The following is an 18768-nucleotide window of genomic DNA, read 5'->3' on the forward strand; positions in this document are numbered from 1 at the left end:
AGGCTCCGCTCGGACCCCCGGAGGAGCGGGAGACGAAGCCCGCGCTGCCGCCCTGCCCGGCCTGCGGGCCGATTGCTGCGGGAACGGCCCCGGCGGAAGTGGGGCTGTCGCCGCTTCCCTTTCCGGGTCGGCGGCCCCGCCTGCGCGCGGGGGGAGCCGCATGGAGCGCCGAGCTCTGCGCGGGCTCCTGTCGCTGCTGCCTCCGCCGCTCCGCCAGGTCCGTCCTGGCCTGCTGAGCCCGGAGTCCGTGCCGCCCTCCGAGCGGCCCCGCAGCCGCCTCATGGCCCCGCCCCGAATCGGAACGCACGGCGGCACCTTCCACTGCGACGAGGCCCTGGCCTGCGCGTTGCTGCGCCTGCTGCCGCAGTACCGGGTACAGCCGGCCTCTCCTAACCGGGTCCCCGGGTAGCTCGGCGGCCTGAGCACTCCTGCCCGCCCCGGCTCCCGTGGAAGCCTGACGTTAACCCCCGCAGCTCTTGGCAGCCCCCTCACCTCCTGTGTTCCCCTGCAGGATGCAGAGATTGTACGGACCCGGGACCCCAAAAAGCTAGCTGCTTGCGACATCGTGGTTGACGTGGGTGGCGAATACGACCCTCAGAGACACCGATATGACCATCACCAGAGGTGGGTTCGCAGACACCTTTTCTTCACGTCAGGTTTTCTCGGTGCTCCCGTGCAGCCGTCCGTGTCAGCGAAGGGACTGCCTCATCCTTGAAAGCAAACTCTGTGTCCCCCGAGGCGACAGCCTTCCATCCCTCTAGCTCTGCACCGGCTCTGCACCCGTCTGCCTGTCCTCCGACCTCCCTGAACCCTTGCATCTGCCCGGGCCGCCCTTGGCTCCCAGGCAGGCAGTCCTCAGGCTCCTCACGGCTCCCCTCCTTCCGTGGCTCTCCCCTCCTTCCGTGGCTCGGTCAGGCTTTCTCCCACCAGCACCATCATCAGGCCAATTAACACCCCAGCTGGCATTAATCCATTCGTGTGCCTTTGCAGCTGGGATTAATCCATTCGTGTGCCTTTGCTGCCCCGTTTCCGACTGCTGCGCCCACGTGACTGTGGTGGTTGGTGTGTGGGGTCTTTATTTACGCTCTTCCCTCGGCAGATCTGTCTTTTCCAAGGGTAGCCCATTATGCACACTGCCATTCTAATTCTTTTCTCCTCCTCACGTCCCTACCTCATCAAAATCCCTCAGTGAGTCACCCTGCCTCGAACTTTTCCAAGGAAATTTAGTTTTTCCTACATGCGTGTCCTGTTTCCCACTCTCACATCCTCAGCTCCCTCCTTCCAGTTCAGGAAACACTGTTCCCTTCTGTTTGCCCCCTTTCCAGTCTATTACTTTCTCCTCTTGGACTTCACATCACAAGTCTCCCACCAGTGTTTCTGCTTCTCCTTGCTGGCAGCTTAAAACTCCGCTCAGGCATCTCGCATCTTAAAAACAAAGGAATAAAAACAAAATTCTCCCTCATGTATACCTCATTGTTTACAGTGGTTATCTCTGAGGGATTATGAAGATAAATTATTTTGTTTGAAGTCTAAGTATTTTCCTCCCTCTCTCTTTTGTTTAAGTGTACATATTATTTTCATAAATGATGTTGGGAGCGAACCCTCCAGGTATTTACAACCTAATCTCACCCTCACGTCTCAGTCAGTCTTCAAAAGAAGAGCTGACCCTGGCTCCACATCCCTTCGATTCATACTATTCATTCGTTCGTTGATTCATTCATCTGGTTCTCTCCCAATCTCTCCATTGGAAATGCTCATGGAAAGGGCACCAGTGACCTCAAAACCAAACTCAGGTTGCTGGCGGAACATTTCTGGACTATAAAACATAGAAGGAACACCGATGAACCAATGTCCCCACCTAAGATCTACACCATTACCGTTACCTTTGCATCTGCACCTGTCCGTGTGCTTCTTCCCTACCCTACCCCCGCACGCCTCCCCCAGAAGTAAGCAATATTCTGAATTTTGTGTTCATCATACCCTTGTTGTGTGTAGTTTAGCATGTCTGTTGCCAGCAACAATTTATTTGGTTTTGCTTCTGTTTGAACCCTATCTGGGGGAGTTTTTGTTATGAGTCTCTTTCTCTATACCTTATGAATATTTCACAATTCTTTTTGTATTTACTCAGTCTTTAAGAATAAAGATCATTACAACAAAAAGATAAGCTCCCTAGGTGATTCTGATGGACTGGCATTTAGAAAATTACAGCTATAATTTCTACTTCCCTAACAACTGTCATACCTTTTCCCTATTCTCCATTCCATTACTATGCAAAGCCCTGCCTTTCTCGCTTCCCTGGACCACTACAGGTATTCTCCTTGCATCTGTTCTCCATGCTGGCTGGCACAATACTTTTTCTAACATGCACTTGCCTGCTTAAAAGTCTTTCAGTGGCTCCCATTACCTGCAGATGAAGTCCAAACTCCAAAGTATGGCATACAAGGCCTGCCATGATTTGGCCCCTGCTTACCCTTCCTCTTTCTTTTGCTACTCAACCCTCACACCCAAGCTGCCTGTCTTGCAATTCCATGAAAAGACCTGTCTCTTAGCCATTGTACATGTTGTTCCTTCTACCTGGAATACCTTTTCTCCTTCACCCGCTAATTGATCTTTCAGGAATAACCTGCCAGCGCTCCTCCTGAACCCTTCCTCACCCCCTTTCTGTTCATAACGTAGCTAGAGCATTTGCTTGGTTATTTGTGTGTCTGTCTGCCTCTAATAGATGAACTTGAACAGTATGTCTTGTTTGTTTTTTTATCCCGTGTCTAAACACAAAGCCTGGCATGCAGTGAGCATTGAGTTAACCATTGTCAAATGAATGCATGGAGACTCCAAGCCGAGGTCCATGTTGACCCCTGAGGAAAAGCCAAAGCCTCCCCAGCTGGGCTCTCTCTTCCCAACCCCTGCAGTATTCCCCAGTCTTCCCACGCCCACTTGTGCCTGCACATGCACACACGCTGTGGGTTAACTAGGGCAACTCCGCCTCAGCGCCACCTCCCTGTGCTCCTCAGGTCTTTCACAGAGACCATGAGCTCCCTGTCCCCTGGAAAGCCGTGGCAGACCAAGCTGAGCAGTGCGGGACTCATCTATCTGCACTTCGGGCACAAGCTGCTGGCCCATTTGCTGGGCACTAATGAAGAGGACGGCATGGTGGGCACCCTCTATGACAAGGTGGGGACACAAGGACAGAGATGCCTCATACATGCATCTCCACCAGGCCTGCTGGGAGTCGCATTCACGCCGCTCTCAGGACTGGGCCTCAGGTTAGGGTTCCTGGCCCATAGCTAGCCTACCACCATCTTCCTCAGGCTCATCTTATTATTCTGCCTCCATCCTGGAATGGTGGTGAGAAGTGGATGAGGTAACATCCAGGGATGGGCTTTGAAAACCATAAAGCAGTGCTTCCCAGTCTTTTTCTTGACCTGACACTTTAAAAAATGATTGTTCAGCAACTTGGTAATAGAGGAGGCTGCTTATGTTTGGAAGCATGTGGTTCGGAGGTTCTGGATGCCCCGAAGTGGGAGGGGAGCATATGTCAGGCACCACTAGAATTCACCAGATACACACGAGTTGGGAAGCTCGGCGGGGAAGGGTCTGACTGTGAAGATATCTTTAGGTCCCACCAGCATTCCCTGAAAGCAACTCATAGCAGGGTGCTGCTGCTGGGGAAGGAACAGGGCTAGTGGCCCTGGCGTGCATGTTGGCTCAAACAGTGACTCTGGACACCTTGACCCTACTCCTGTGAAGTGCACAAGTCACACTGAAGATTCAGTCGGCTTCCTTGTTTGCAGAAAGGCTGTTGAGTTCACGTCTTTATCTCAGCTTACCTGTCCTGTGTCCCTATGCCACAGCATTACTGTGAGCCAAACAAGTGAAGAAATGTGAATGGTTCAGTTGGAGCTTCTGGAATTCTAAGGTTGTAGCCTGCCTGGGTCAGTTTGCCCTCTGCTGAGGGGTTTCTAAGCAATTGAACTAAATTACACCCGAGTTTTAACTGAGTATCAGGTTGGGGTCCAGACAAGAGGTGCTGAGCATGGGAGTTTCTTTCTCGGCCGCCCTGAGAGTAGCACTTTGTCTACAGACCACAGAGGTGTTGATATGGAGGCCTATTTTGTGTGGCAATTTTGCATTAAACACTGATATCCTGTATCATTTCTGCCCCCAAACTCTTGAGGCATTGTCCTGCCATCTCTCTAGGCTCAGGAGACGCAGCAACTACTGGTGCCACATGGCTCATGGTGGGTTTCTCTGGGATCACCCCAGTGCTTGACGTCTAACCAGCTCCCCTTCCCTCCCACGTGACTAGTGTGCTTGGCTAGACCCTCCTTGACTTTATTAACCGGTCGCGGAATAGCCCACTCAGCCCCTCTGGCGATTTGCTCTCCCTGAGCCTAGGGATCCACCCTCCCAGCGCCCCTCGTGGAATTCGAGATCTTGTTCAGAAGTCAGCAGCCCCTACCCCATACATGCTGCCTTGGCTCGGGCTTTATGTGTAATAGAGCGAACACTGGATTAGAAACCAGATGATCTGAGTTCCAGCCCTGCCACTCCCTACCGTGTTTCCCCGAAAATAAGACCTAGCCAGACAATCAGCTCTAATGCATCTTCTGGAGCAAAAATTCATATAAGACCCGGTCTTATTTTAATATAAGACTGGGTCAATATAATAAACATAATACTGGGTCTAACATAAGACCGGGTATAATATAATATATAATACTGGGTCTTATGTTAATTTTTGCTCCAAAAGACGCATTACAGCTGATTGTCCGGCTAGGTCATATTTTTGGGGAAATACGGTATTGGCTCTCTGACCTTAAGTACTCGCTAATTCCCGCTTTCCTCATCCAGTTGATACTGAGATCCTCACAGGGCTATTGTGAAGATTAAATGAAAGTGTGTGTGAAACCTGTAAAACTATGCAAATGGTAGGGAGCCTCCAGCATTTCTCCTGCGGCTGCCTTAGATGTATGAGAACTTCGTGGAGGAAGTGGATGCAGTGGACAATGGGATCTCCCAGTGGGAGGGGGAACCTCGATATGCACTGACCACTACACTGAGTGCCCGAGTCGCCCGGCTTAATCCCACCTGGAACCAGCCTGACCAGGATACAGAGGTAAGGAGGGCCCCAGGGGAAGAGACCGTGTGGCATATATAAGAACCTCGGGAGGAGATGGGAGTGGTTACCCCGTCAGATCCTAGCAAAGTCAAAAATTTGGGCCAGCACCATTGTTCTGATTCCATTGATTCCCAGGCTGGGTTCAAACGCGCAATGGATCTGGTTCGAGAGGAGTTTCTGCAGAGACTAGACTTCTACCAGCACAGCTGGCTACCAGCCCGGACTTTGGTAGAAGAAGCCCTAGCCCAGCGATTCCAGGTACAGGCCTGGGAGGAGGCATTGTGGCTCAGGGATTAGTGACTGCTGGCAGGCTGCTGGTCAACAGGGGCTCCTGCTTCCACCCTAAGCCTTCCAGCCATGCCCCGCTTTGCTTTCAGGTGGACCCAAGTGGGGAGATAATAGAACTGGCAAAAGGTGGATGCCCCTGGAAGGAGCACCTCTACCAGCTGGAATCTGGACTGTCACCACCGGCGACCATCATCTTTGTTATCTACACTGACCTGGCTGGACAGTGGCGGGTACAGTGTGTGCCCAAGGAGCTCCATTCATTCCAGAGCAGGTGAGGCCCTGGGGGACTGCCCTGCCCTATTGCAGCCCTATCAGGTGGCGTTGGCCTCTGCTCTGCTCCCTCTCGCAGTACTTCAAGGCCTGCATTTGCTCCCACCAACTCCCTCTTTCTCCTCATTTGTAGGCTGCCCCTGCCAGAGCCATGGCGGGGTCTTCGGGATGAGGCCCTAGACCAGGTCAGTGGGATTCCTGGCTGCGTTTTTGTCCATGCCAGTGGCTTCATTGGTGGGCACTGCACCCGAGAGGGTGCCTTGAGTCTGGCTCGTGCCACCTTGGCCCAGCGCCCAGCGCCTACGTCTCCCACAAATCCCCTTGTCCAATAAAACTTTTTGCATCTCAAACTGACCAAGTCTTTGCCACACTTACTGCCCTGCACCGTTCTTGGAACTTGCAGAAACTTGGGAGAAGTGAAACATTTATTATGTGCCAGCTCCTATACTAGACCTTCAGGCCTGTTGGTATTTTCTCATCTGTGCTTTCCTAATCATTTGAAAACCATCCAGTTCCTAAGGGTAATAACTTGGCCAAATTCACAAGAACTGGCTAAAAAGGGACAGAACCAAAATCTTAACCCAAAGCCCACGCCTTTTTTTCTTCTTCACTACACCCCAATGCACTCCCTTGTAAAGAGTCTTTCATAATTGATTGGAAGACAAAGAAGGAAATTTATTATTATTAGAAGTGGGAGTGAGGGGAGTGGGGCCGAGCAGACGGTGGCCCTGGCAGAGGGTCCCAAGGAGCAGAGATTGGGGATGTCTCAGTAAAGAGAGGCAGATCATGAATACAACCTACGCCCCCAACGAGCGGCTCTTGGGTTCGGCCAAGCACTGGGCTAAAACGTGGAAACTGGACATTGACGAAGTATAGAGGGATGTGGGCAATTCGGCCTGTGGACCAGCACTGCAGAGCGGAAGGAAAACGCCAATCAGACAGGGACCAAAGAAGGCTGTAATGCAGAGGCACACAGCAGCAGAGGCACACAGCAGTCGAGAACTTGAGCTCCTTCATCCCACTCCCCAAAACCCCAGCAGCCTGGCCTACTCACCACACTGAGCAGTGCCCCTTTGTTGAAGGAAGGATGGAAAGTGATGAGCTGGGCCTGGGCTCCTGGCTCCCCCTGGATAATACCACTAGCGAAAGAAGACAAGGTAAGCAGGCAACCAGAGGCAGGTGTAGTGGGGTGTGGATTTGGTGTGCGAAGGCTGGTGAGGTACCCAGACCCAATGGCCTGCCCAGCACTTACCAAGGAAGTAATTCAAACACGGGGCTGTTTCGAGTGCGGAAAAGGAGGACAACTGGCTTACCATCCTGGACCCGTGGATTTCCTAGAAGAAATGGATTCAGGGACAGGAAGGACCTCTGGAGGCCGAATGCCAGGGCAGGGCGGAGAAGAACTTCAGCCAGAGCATGGACACAATGAATGGGAATAGATGGCTGTGGCCTGAGCAGAGGCCTTCCTCCCCACCTCTTACCTTTCATGAGCACAGCCAGACGCTCCCCGCTGGGGTCCCAGACCATGGAGTGAGCCTCTCCCCCAAGTCTAGGGGTCAGAACAGTAAGTTGGGCGGGCTCAGCGTGGCCCCTCCCACCTTTCACCGCCTCTCCCTCACCCACTCACCTTTCCTCTCCCCGTGGTGTCTGTATTGTGGTCTCAGACAGATCTGCCACAATCATTGCTGATTTTGCACCTCCAACGCGCCCCTTTCCCTCACCTGTGGATCAGCGCAGCAGCTGTTAAAAAATGGGTCTCTCCCTGGTCCCCTGCCTCCTTTCCATCACAGGCATAAACACCTCTCAAATCTCCCAAACTGCTTTACTTCCCTTTATCCTTCAGAGTAGCATGTTCAGAGGGTTTCTGCCTCCCTCTACCCCAGATATTCTGCATCCTGAAGTGTTTTCCCTAACTCACCACAATGTTCTGGGAATGACAAGGAGTAAATCAGTGGCTCTCCCAATACAGTGAACAGCAGTCGGTTTCCATCTGGGCTCCAGCAGCCAGTCTGGAGTCAGGAGGCAAAAGGCAGGGGAAAGGGGGTCTATAGGGGAATGTAGAAGGAAAAGAAATAGAGGAGGTGGGGAGACAAGCTTGGGGGACCAGGGGACCACCTCCTCCGCAGCTTCTGTGAGTCTTACCTGACATCTCCCTGATAGCGTAGGCCACCTCTCGCAAGTCCACAGCTGGGCCTCCCAGACTCTGCACCAAAGGCAGATCACAGCTTAGTACCTTCAGGTTCCAAAATCTGGATTTCCCTCCCTCTGTCAGCCCGTGTCAGGTCAAAGAATGGGAATGGGAACAGAAGGTTCTGCCTGCTGGAAATTCCAGAAGCAAAGTGCCTTTCTCAGGTCGTTCTTACTCTCCCTCTGTCCCCCTCCCACTCACCGAAATACAGCTGAGGGAGTGGTAGCCAGGACTTTGCTGCCATCCGGGGACCAGAGCAGGTTGGTAACTCCACCTCCCCGAAACCAGGGAAGGGGAACACAGGTCTCTGTTGAGATATCCCATACCTAAGAGAATGGGGGCAAGAGAGTGAGACGGAGGAAACAAGCATCCCTATCATATCACAGGGGTCTCCTTTTTTTGTTTATTGGGGTGACAATTGTTAGTAAAGTTACATAGATTTCAGGTGTACAATCTGTAATACATTATCTATATCTCAAATTGTGTGTGCACCACCCAGAGTCGGTTCTCTTTCCATCACCATATATTAGGGGACTCTATCTTTTTTTAAGATACAAAGAACCAGAAAGGGAGGAAGTAGGAAAAGGACTGTTAAAACTGGAGGAAATAGGTTTTATGTTTACAATTACAGTGGGCAGAATTTTAAATCTGTGAGTGGCTCCTTCCCTGGGTAAGTTTAAGACTGAATAGACAATTATCCCTCTCCTTTCCACAGGTTATTTTCCACCAGCAGACCAAGAATGCTCTTTCCTCAATCTGAGAGGTGGCTGAAATTACCGAAAAAGGGGTGGGGACCAACTCACCAGGATAGCAGCATCCACAGGTGAAGCTGAGAGCAGCCGCCCCCCACTGGGGGCCCAGGCCAAGCTGGTGACAGGTGTGTGCCCAGGGTGAGACAGTACTTGTGCACAGCCAGAAGAGGGTCTACCAAGGGGAAACAGGATATGGAGTCAGAAGAAAGCCCCATGATTCTATTTCCTTGCCTTCCACTAAAACTTTCAAATCCCAGTGGTCCCTTGGAGCTCAAATCCAGGTTAGGGAAAATGAATAAGGATCGTGGAAGTTAAAAAATAAAGAAGGAAGGGCAATGTCACCACCAGTAGGTTCACAGAGGAAAATGGGTGAAAGGGAGTAAGCTTTCACTGGGCGTCAAGGAGATAAAAACTTCTGACCAGTAAAGCTAGAAGGTGTTGAGCTGGGGAGATGTCATGCTCTGCCCTAGGTGACAGCTCTCCCCCCACGGGACCATCCTACCTGGGGCCTGGGATAATCCATGATGTCACCTCAAGGGTCTAATCTCTTCACTTTCCAGTCATCTGCCCCAGAACTCAACCTGTGCTCCAAAACCTGTCTTTCTGCCTTTCTTGTCAGAATTAGTCTCCCTTTTCTGCTCCCTCATCCTTTTCTGCTTGTCAAAAAGATGCTGCCTGTGGGTTGGCCTCCATCACTAGACTGGGAACTACCTGAAGGCACCACTGTGTCTTAGCTTTGCAGCTCTCAAGCCACATACTTGGCCTGACAGGTACAGGCTACTGCCTGAATTAGTGCCACCCTCTCCTTTTTCCACCTAACTAACTACATTTAGCTTCAATGAGGTCTTAGGCAACCAATCTACAACTTTAACTTTAGAGTAAATCATACTTATCTTTTCAGGTCAGTTCATAGAGACCTATCTTTTTTTTCAGTGGCTCCACTGATTTGATTATAATTAATTTAGTCATGCCTCCACAAATGGACGTTTCAGTTGTGTGTAAATTTTTTTATTACAAGCAGTGCTGCAAAACATATTCTCTATATTATGTACTTATGTTGTTACTTGTGTAGAATAGAATGTTAAAGTGGAATTGGAGGTAAAAAAGGCTGCACCTTTAACAAATAAATATGCCAACAAATTATTTTCTGAGAAGTTCGTACCACAATATACTCTCACCAACTGTGTATAAAAGCACCTGTTTTCCTACTCTTGCTAGTACTCGATATTATCAAACATCTTAATTTTAATAATAATATTCTGAATGGGCAAAAAAATATTCTATATTTTCTTCTAGTCCTTTTATTTTTATATTTATTCTTTTGTCTGCTTGGTATTTATTTGTATATAAAGTGTGAAGGACTATTATTTTCTAAATGGATAACCAATTATCCCAACACCCTAAAAAAATAAACCTAAATTTCTTCATTGCAGTGAAAAGCCACATTATCGTATTAAATCTCCATCTACTCTTAGATCTGTTCCTGAATGTTATTCTGCTACATTGATGTTTGTCTGTTCTTATGCCAATAGCTTTCATAACTTTCTATTACTGTAAATTCATAAAATATTTTAATACCTGGTAGTGCAAATATCTCAGTATTCTTCCTTTTCAAACTTTTTTTCTTGGTAATTCTTCCACATTCTTTCATAAAAACTCTAAATATAACCTTGTCCATTTCACAAAAATAAAACCCAACAGAATTCTAACTGGAAATACACTTAATTTGACATCTTTATGATTAAATTTTCCTATCCAGGAATATAGCTTGTCTCCATTTGTTCAATTCTTGTTTACTACTCTTCAACAACTTTCTTCAGCTGTCTAATAGATTAAATAAATTTAACAACTTAGTTCCCATAATTTAGTAATTATCTATTATAAATAGAATTTTTTTCCATTCAATGTCTCAACTGATTACTAGGAAAGAAAAGCTGTTACATTTTCAGTGTCTTGGATCCAGTCACCTTATTACATTTAAATTTCTTATTAGATCAAATAGCTTTTTTTAGGGGTGGCCGGTCAGCACAGTTGGTTAGAGTGCGATACTCTAACACCAGGGTTGCCGGTTCGATCCCTGCATGGGCCAGTGTGAGCTGCGCCCTCCACAACTAGATTGAAACAACTACTTGGAACTGATGGGTCCTGGAAAACCACACTTAAAATAAATAAGTTTTTAAAAAAAGGTTCGTTTTAAACACCTTTTTTTGTTGACTCTCCCGTGTTATCTAGCATACCATCTTCAAATATTAATAATAATTTTTCAAGACTTTACATTTCTTTTTCTTGTCTTACTGTACTCAATAGAACCTCCAAAAGTAATGTTGATTAATAATGATTACAATAATTCTGTCTTTATCTTAAGATTATTGGAAATACCTTTAGTATTTTGTATTGCAGTTTAATATGGTAGCCACTGAGTTTGAGTCAGTCCTCTTATGTTTAGGTTGTCTCTTTGTATTCCAATTTTAGTTTGTGTTTTCAAATGGAATGTCTGCTTTCTGAGAAGGACATTTATTGACATAAGCATTTATCTCCATTAACTTGCTAATTAACAAATCATGTGAATAGATTTCCTAATGATGAATAGTCTTTAATTTCTGGAAAATCCTACTTGGTTAAAATTTCTGAATATACTTTTGGACTCTATTTGCTAATACTTTATTTAGGATTTTTTTTATGTTTCAGGTGTACAAAACAATGCACTAGACATTTCACAAAGTGATAACTATCCTCCCCCAATCTATTGCCCCTCTGACATCGTATATATCTATTATAATTCCATTGACTCTATTTCCTATGCTGTACTCCATAACCCATGACTATATATATATATTAACTTATAGTTGACATACAATATTATTCAGCTTCAGCTTCAGGTGTACAGTGCAGTGGTCAGGTATCTACATTGCCCATGAAGTCATCTCACTAATAAGAAATGTGCCCTTCTGACACCCTACAAAATCTTTACAACAGTATTGATATTCCCCAAATTGTCTTTCATATCCTTGTGGCAATACTGTCATTACCAATTTATGGTGTCTAATCCCTTCCCCTTTTCCCTCATCCCCACCATCCTCCTTTCTAGCAACCATCAGTTTTTCCTCTATATCTGAGACTATTTCTGTTTACTTTGCTCATTTATTCAGTTCTATAGATTCCACATATAAGTAAGATCAAATGGTATTTGTCTTTCTCAGACTGACTTATTTCACTTAGCATAATGAATTTAGGATTTTTTAATCGATGCTCAAATATTTACTTTCTTGTACTAACTATTGTCAGGTTTAGGTTTTTGAGTTACATTAGTTTTATAAAAATAAATCAGGGGGCGGCCAGATGGCTCAGTTGGTTAGAACGCGAGCTCTGAACAACGTTCGATTCCCACACGGGCCAGTGAGCTGTGCCCTCCACAACTAGACTGAAGACAACAAGCTGCCTCTGAGCTGCTGGAAGGGTGGCCGGATGGCTCATTTGGTTAGAGCGCGAGCTCTTAACAACAAGGTTGTCAGTTCAATTCCCGCATGGGATGGTGGGCTGTGCCCCCTGCAACTAAAGATTGAAAACGGTGACTGGACTTGGAGTTGAGTTGCGCCCTCCACAACTAGATTGAAGGACAACTACTTGACTTGGAGCCGATGGGCCCTGGAGAAATACCCTGTTCCCCAATATTCCCCAATAAAATTTTTAAAAAATTAAAATTAAAATAAAAATCAGGATGGATCCTGGACATTAATGAAAAAAAATGGTGGAATCTGAACAAAGTCGAGTTCAGTTAATAACACTGTACAAATTTCTGTAACAGTGTTACTGTACAGAAGAACTACTGTACAGAAGTTACTGTACAGAAGTACTTTCTGTACCAAGAAACTGTACCAATTTCTTAGTTTTGACAAATTTAATATGGTAATATAAGATGTCAAAAATGGGGGAACTGATGAAGGCTTATATACTAAAACTACTACCTTTGCAACTTTTCTAAAAATCTAAAATTATGCAAAGATAAAATGTATTAAAAGGAAATAAATAAATCAGGAGGCTTTCCAATTTTTTCTATGATCTGAATTAGTTCAAATAACGTGAAGATTATCTTTTCTTTGACAATTAGATAGAACTCTCATAAAACCATATCAGCCTGGCATCTTTTTTAGTGATAGAGCTCATCCCTTTTAATTTCATCTACAGTCCACTTTGGTAACTTGTATTTTGCTAGAAAATTAAACACTTCCTTTAGATTTTCAATTTCTTGGTCTAAACTTGTGTATACTGTTCTCTAATAATTATTCTATTTTCTTCCACATCTGTGGTTCTCTCTCTTTTCCCATTCTGAAAGTAGTGTGCTTTGATTTTCTCTTTTACCTTAATAAGGCTGGCTAAAAGGTTTTAATTTATAATTTAAAGAACCAGTTTCCAGTTTTATATGTAATTAGTTTTCCTAAAGATTCTCCAATTTCATTGGTTTCAACTTATAGCCATATTAATTCCCTTCCTGCCTTCCGTTAAGCCCCTAGTTCTGTTCCTTTCTCTACATTATTCTCAGCACCTCCACCTTGACCTTAGGTCTGCTTCTCCCATAGGAAGTGCTGTGAAGACAAAAGAACTTGCAAACCTCTTTACCACGCCTAGCATGGCCACAGGTAAGACAGAGGCTGCTGGGACTCACCTGGTAGACAAGGAGGTGGGGTCCAGGGTCCAGATGAGAATGCAGCTCTGGCAGGCCACAGCCAAGACAGAGGCGCTCAGGGGCTTCCAGGCCAGAGCTGCCACATTTCGCTGCAGCCGGTGCTTCAGAGAGGGGACGATAGTGCTAGAGAGAAAGGGTAGGGGATGGAGGCAAAGCAGGAACGCTGAGGCTCGGGGGACCTAAGTACAGTTGAAAAGCAAATCCACAGACCAGAAAGCTGATCATCCACAGCCCAGGGGTATTGTGGGACAAAAGGGTAGGATAAAGATTAGATCTAGATAGAGGACACATCCAGTTCGGGAAGGAGCCCTGTGGACCAGGCCCAGGAACTGCAGGACTCCCCTGGGACCAAGGCTGGAGAGGGAAGGGGAGACTAACCTATGGAGACTGAAGAGTCAGAGCCTGCCCAGTAGGCCCCACATACCTGTTGGCGTTATACACACGGACTGAGTCATCTAGTAGGGCCACTGCAAACTTGTTGGTATGGGGGTGCCACGCAAAGACCCGCAAGCAGCAGCTGGACCTGGGGCAGGAGTAAGCATGAAGAGTCTGAACCTGCACCTACCCATACCCCAGCCTAGAAGCTCAGATTCCCTTCCACATGAGAACATTATTTTCCACTTTTTCTTGCATTTCTTTTTTTGGAATGTAGGAGTGAGAATGTGGCAGCACTCAGGAAAGGAGTGGAAGGAGTATCTGCCTTGACTTCCCTCTCCCCTAAAGAAGTTTCAAGGTTCAGGACTTCCTTCCCACAAAAGCCCCAAAGCTTGTACACTCACCAATTTGTGACTTGGGCAAATTCAGCAATCAGATCTTCACTCCTGAGCTGTAACATCAAAGTGGATAGGGGCACAGCGCACTGGAGCAAAGGGAACTTATCCCCCCAATGTTCCCACAATGGAGCTGGACCACTCCCACTCTACAGTCTTCCCACTCCACCCTGCCCTTAAAGTATAGGAAATGGAGAGGGGGCCATAGTGGAAAGGGCAATGGGACAAAGCCAAACTTACAGACAGATGGGGGAACAGGGACCCATGGAGGGAGGAGGCCCATTGACAGAGTGCCAGGGCCCAGCTAGACGCCGTCTTCACCCATTCAAACACTGTAGGGTTGAGGAAGTAGCTCTGATTAAACCACTCACAGGTCTCTCACTGGGCACCCTCTTAGGTGAAGGAGGAGCAAGCACGAGTACTCCCCAAATCCTTCCACCCAACAAGTGTTCTGGACACCCACTCTGGGGTATGTGAGGTAGGTAAAGGGGAGAAGTGAAAATGGTATCAACTAGACAACTGGGCCAGGGAAAATAGGACGAAAGGGAAAGGGGCTGGGCCAACAGGTGACTGGGATGAGTTAGGGAGATTATTGAGGGGAGATGCCAACTGCAAAAGTAGAAAAGACTAGAGTGGGAAATACTCACCCTCCTCCTCCGAGTTTGCAATTTCATTCAGCACCCCAAACAGGCCCGTGTCACGCCTGATGAGAGAAAGCTGTGATTCAAATTACTCTGATCCCTTCATTCTCTCCTCTGTAAGTTTCATTAAGTCAGTTAATAAACATGTATTAAAATTAAGAGCACTCACATTTAATGAGTGGCAGCAACATGCCATGAACTTTGTATATTGTTCTTTCATTTATTATCACACTAAAATGGGCATTCTGCCTCTTTTAACTACGAGGGAACTAAGGCTCAGAGGTCCTTCAGGACTTTGTGAGCAGGCAAAGAGTAAAGACTTGCCCTAAGACAGTGAATGGAAAGCCAGGAAACGTTTTTAAGCAGGAGAATAAACTTATTACATTGGCATTTTAGAAAGATTAGTCTGGCTGCAGATTTGAGGGGTACAAGAACAGAGAGAAGAACCTAGAGAACATTATGCTAAGTGAAATAAGCCAGTCAGAGAAAGACAAATACATGATCTCACTTACATATGGAATCTATAGAACTGAATAAATGAGCAAAGTAAACAGAAATAGTCTCAGAGATATAGAGGAAAAACTGATGATTGTTAGAAGGGAGGAGGATGGGGATGAGGGAGAAGGGGAAGGGATTAGACAGCATAAATTGGTAACTACAATATTGCCATGAGGATATAAAAGACAGTTTGGGGAATGTAATCAATAATGTTGTAAAGATTTTGTAGGGCGTCAGATGGACACATGTCTTATTAGGGAGACCGCTTGATGGACAGTGTAGATGCTTGACCATTGCACGGTACACCTGAAGCTGAAGCTGAATAATACTGTATGTCACCTATAATTTTATATATATGGGCCGGCCCGGTGGCTCAGGCAGTTGGAGCTCCGTGCTCCTAACTCCGAAGGCTGCCGGTTCGATTCCCACATAGGCCAGTGGGCTCTCAACCACAAGGTTGCCGGTTTGACTCCTTGACTCCCACAAGGGATGGTGGGCAGCGCCCCCTGCAACTAACAATGGCAACTGGACCTGGAGCTGAGCTGCGCCTTCCACAACTAAGACTGAAAGGACAACAACTTGACTTGGAAAAAAAGTCCTGGAAATACACACTGTTCCCCAATAAAGCCCTGTTCCCCTTCCCTAATAAAATCTTTAAAAATAATAATAGTAACAATAATAATAATATGTAGAGAGAAAAACACAAAGAAGAAATTGGTTTGGAGAGGGAAATGAAGAGATCAGTTTTGAACAGGCTAAATGTGAGAAGCCTGTGGAATATCCAACTGGGGGTGTTTGGCAGACAAGTGAACACCCAGGTGTAGAGCATCAATTACAAGTCCAGCCCAGGACACCAACATTTAAGGGACATTAGGAAGAAGAGAAGCAGCAGCAGCCAGAAAGGAAGTGAGAAAGAACCCAGGATTAAATAGCTTTCAGACAATGACTTGATGTTTAACTTCACTCAAAGAGACAAGCAACTTAAACCATACTGCAATACCAAATACTGAAGTTTCATAATGCATGTGTTGGGAAACAGGCACTCTCATTCTCATCCATTGCTGGTTGTACTGAGGGCTATTTGGCAACAGCTCATGAAATTACAACTGAACTTAATTCTCTGATCCCAGCTACTTCATTTGTAGCAATTCATCCTACACGATAATAACATGTTATCTGTTTTACGTATACTAACTCATTTAATCATCACTACAACCTTGTAAGATAGGTTCCATTTTACAGATGAAAAAAACTGCAGGACAGAGTGATTAAGTAACTTGCCCAAGGTCACACAGCTAAAAAATAGCACAGCCAGGAATTGAATCCAGGCAGTATGGCTCCACTCCTACATGTGCAAAATGAATATGTACAAGATTATTCACTGCAACTTTATACCCAACCTTGCTGAGCTTCAGGCAAAAGCTCAAAAAGTGCTAATAACATGAGGTGGGGGTAGGGAGCAGGTTCACATAATCAAACCAGAAAGCAAGGCAAGTCATTGGAGATTAAATGGAAATACTGTTGCGAAGCCTTGAGTTCCAGCATAAGAACTGATAATTTGATATATTGAACGACATACAGCTCTGGGCTACAGAGCCTGGCAGCCCGAGGCAGAGGGGTAGTGACCTCATTTGCTCCAGGATCTGCAGACCATGGTCCAGGAGACCCTTTGCCATGTCTCACCAAATATTGATGCATCTCTTCCACACTTGCTCCCGATGATGGATGAAAGCAGTTCTGGTGCCATGGTCCAGCCTCCCAGGGGTCTTCAGGGGGTCCTTCGTCAGATTGAGGACAGGAAGATTGATCCACTATCGCCCAGAAGTGAGAGGTGTGGCAGTGAGTGGGTCTCTTCCCCAGATCTCTGCTGAACTCCCTGCCATCTCCAACCCATGGCTAGGCTAAGGGTAAGAGGCTCCAGGGAACTGTTTCCCATTTCCACAAATAGAACACTTGTGAGACTGGGAAACAGGTCTTAGCTCCCTTATCTGTAAAACTACAATATTTCGTAGGGTTGCTGTAATTATTTAATCTTACAACATTGATGGAACACTTGACTCCGAGCCTCCTTACACAGCAAAGCTCAATAAACGTCAGTTTCCTTCCTTTTCCTTCCCAGCAACACCACGGAAAAATGCACTCTAAGTTGTGCTTTCCCAGTTCTCCCAGATACGGTCCCCAACTTGTCAGTAATTCTCCTACACCCTCACATCGCCTAGATTCGTCTGCACTCTCTCCACACCCTCTAGGCCTGCCCCGCAGCTCTGCAGTGTCCCTCATCCCCCAATCCCAGCCGTTCCATTCTCCTCCAGCCCGAGCCCGGCGGGTACCAGTCCAGGCTGGGGACCGCGACCCCGCCCCCATCACGCTGCCTTGGGTCCCCGGTTCTCCCTGACTCCGCCCCATCCCTGTGGGTCCCCTCCCTTCTCGCCCAGGCCACCTGGCCCCGGAAGTCAGGAGGCGGACTCTCATAGGTACTGCCTGTCACCAGCTCGTTATTGTGCTCGTATAGGGTGACTTGACCCCTAGGCGGCGGCGGAGGGAACAACCCCAGGGAGCACATCTCGCCGGTCCCCAGGCCGTCCGGACTCAGCAAACTCGCGAATCCCGCTCCTCTGACTCTTAGTTCCCGGGCTAGATTCGGATGCGTACGGGTAGCCGCCTGGGACAAGCGGCGATGCAACGCTCCACGGAAGTGAAGGGAACAATGACGGAGAAGGATGCGTGCGCAGTCCCGGGACAGACTTCCGGAGCTTCCTCGCGCACCACCTAGCGGCTGGAGGGGGAGCGGCGTGGACACGTCCGCAGGGCCAACCCCTAGTTCAGAGTCAAAATGGTTTTTGTTTTGGGGGGTTTTTTTTCCGGTGAGACTGATGTTTTTCTCCGTTCCGAATTCCCCAGCAGTCTCCCACTCTCTGAGCGCTCGGAAAGCCCAAAATAAAGCCATGTTCAGGGAGGTACCTAAACCTTCCCAGGACTGTGGACCGCCCGGAGAAAAATAGAGATTGTGTCACCGGCAGCTGGCTGGAAAGCCTCCGGGAGGAGGAAAGTCCGGGGAGACCTTGGGAGGGAGAGTGCTGCCACGGCCGGAACCTAGGGCCCACAGGGTTAGGCATCCTGGAAGGAAAAGTGGGAAGTTGGAAAACTAACATTTCCTGAGCACTTACTATATGATGAGCACTTGTATAATCTTTACTACAACCCCCCCATGTCATATCACCATGAGGAGAGTGAAGTACAGGGAAATTTCACCGCGAAATACCAAAACAGGCATTCCGACATAGGAGTAAAAATGAAGTTGATCTTATTCTAACTCCCAGGGATGGGACTAGAACTGGAGTCCAATGCAGAATGGGTGCTCCTCTGCTTATATCTGTGTGACTGGAAAAATCATTGAATTCTTTGAGCCTCCTCACTTGCAGAGTCTCCTAATTATTTCTCGTGGTTGTTTCCCACTCAAAATAATGGAAAAGAAGCTGTTTAATAAATTGTAAGTGCTAAACAGATATCAGAAATGATTAGCCATAACTGCCACAAACTAGGTGACCTTGGGCATTG

The 18768-nt window shown here is 47.1% G+C and overlaps 2 protein-coding genes across 3 annotated transcripts; one reads left to right on the forward strand and one right to left on the reverse strand.

The window, feature by feature from the left end:
* The first annotated feature begins 109 nt into the window (after window positions 1-109).
* MYG1 (MYG1 exonuclease) lies at window positions 110-9757 on the forward strand. The gene is made up of 8 exons (XM_081061376.1): window positions 110-373; window positions 512-624; window positions 3012-3171; window positions 4967-5116; window positions 5255-5377; window positions 5497-5678; window positions 5811-6834; window positions 8581-9757. The coding sequence occupies exons 1-7, from the start codon at window positions 161-163 to the stop codon at window positions 6007-6009; spliced, it is 1140 nt and encodes a 379-aa protein (XP_080917502.1). The 5' UTR covers window positions 110-160; the 3' UTR covers window positions 6010-6834; window positions 8581-9757.
* Window positions 6087-17898, reverse strand: AAAS (aladin WD repeat nucleoporin; the record flags this gene model as incomplete). Of its 2 annotated transcripts, XM_081061375.1 has the most annotated exons (16): window positions 17651-17898; window positions 16894-17021; window positions 14719-14774; window positions 14312-14403; window positions 14081-14127; window positions 13726-13824; window positions 13281-13424; window positions 8669-8789; window positions 8067-8191; window positions 7820-7880; window positions 7596-7686; window positions 7305-7398; window positions 7159-7226; window positions 6930-7011; window positions 6732-6816; window positions 6087-6586 (listed from the first exon to the last, which is right to left on the reverse strand). In XM_081061375.1, the coding sequence occupies exons 1-16, from the start codon at window positions 17771-17773 to the stop codon at window positions 6362-6364; spliced, it is 1641 nt and encodes a 546-aa protein (XP_080917501.1). In that variant the 5' UTR covers window positions 17774-17898. The 2 variants fall into 2 exon arrangements, with proteins under 2 accessions (XP_080917501.1, XP_080917500.1); XM_081061374.1 differs by having other exon boundaries at window positions 6362-6586; window positions 6930-7226.
* Window positions 17899-18768: the final 870 nt, after the last annotated feature.

Source organism: Rhinolophus hipposideros (genome assembly GCF_964194185.1).
Source record: "Rhinolophus hipposideros genome assembly, chromosome: 9".
Classification (NCBI taxonomy): domain Eukaryota; kingdom Metazoa; phylum Chordata; class Mammalia; order Chiroptera; family Rhinolophidae; genus Rhinolophus; species Rhinolophus hipposideros.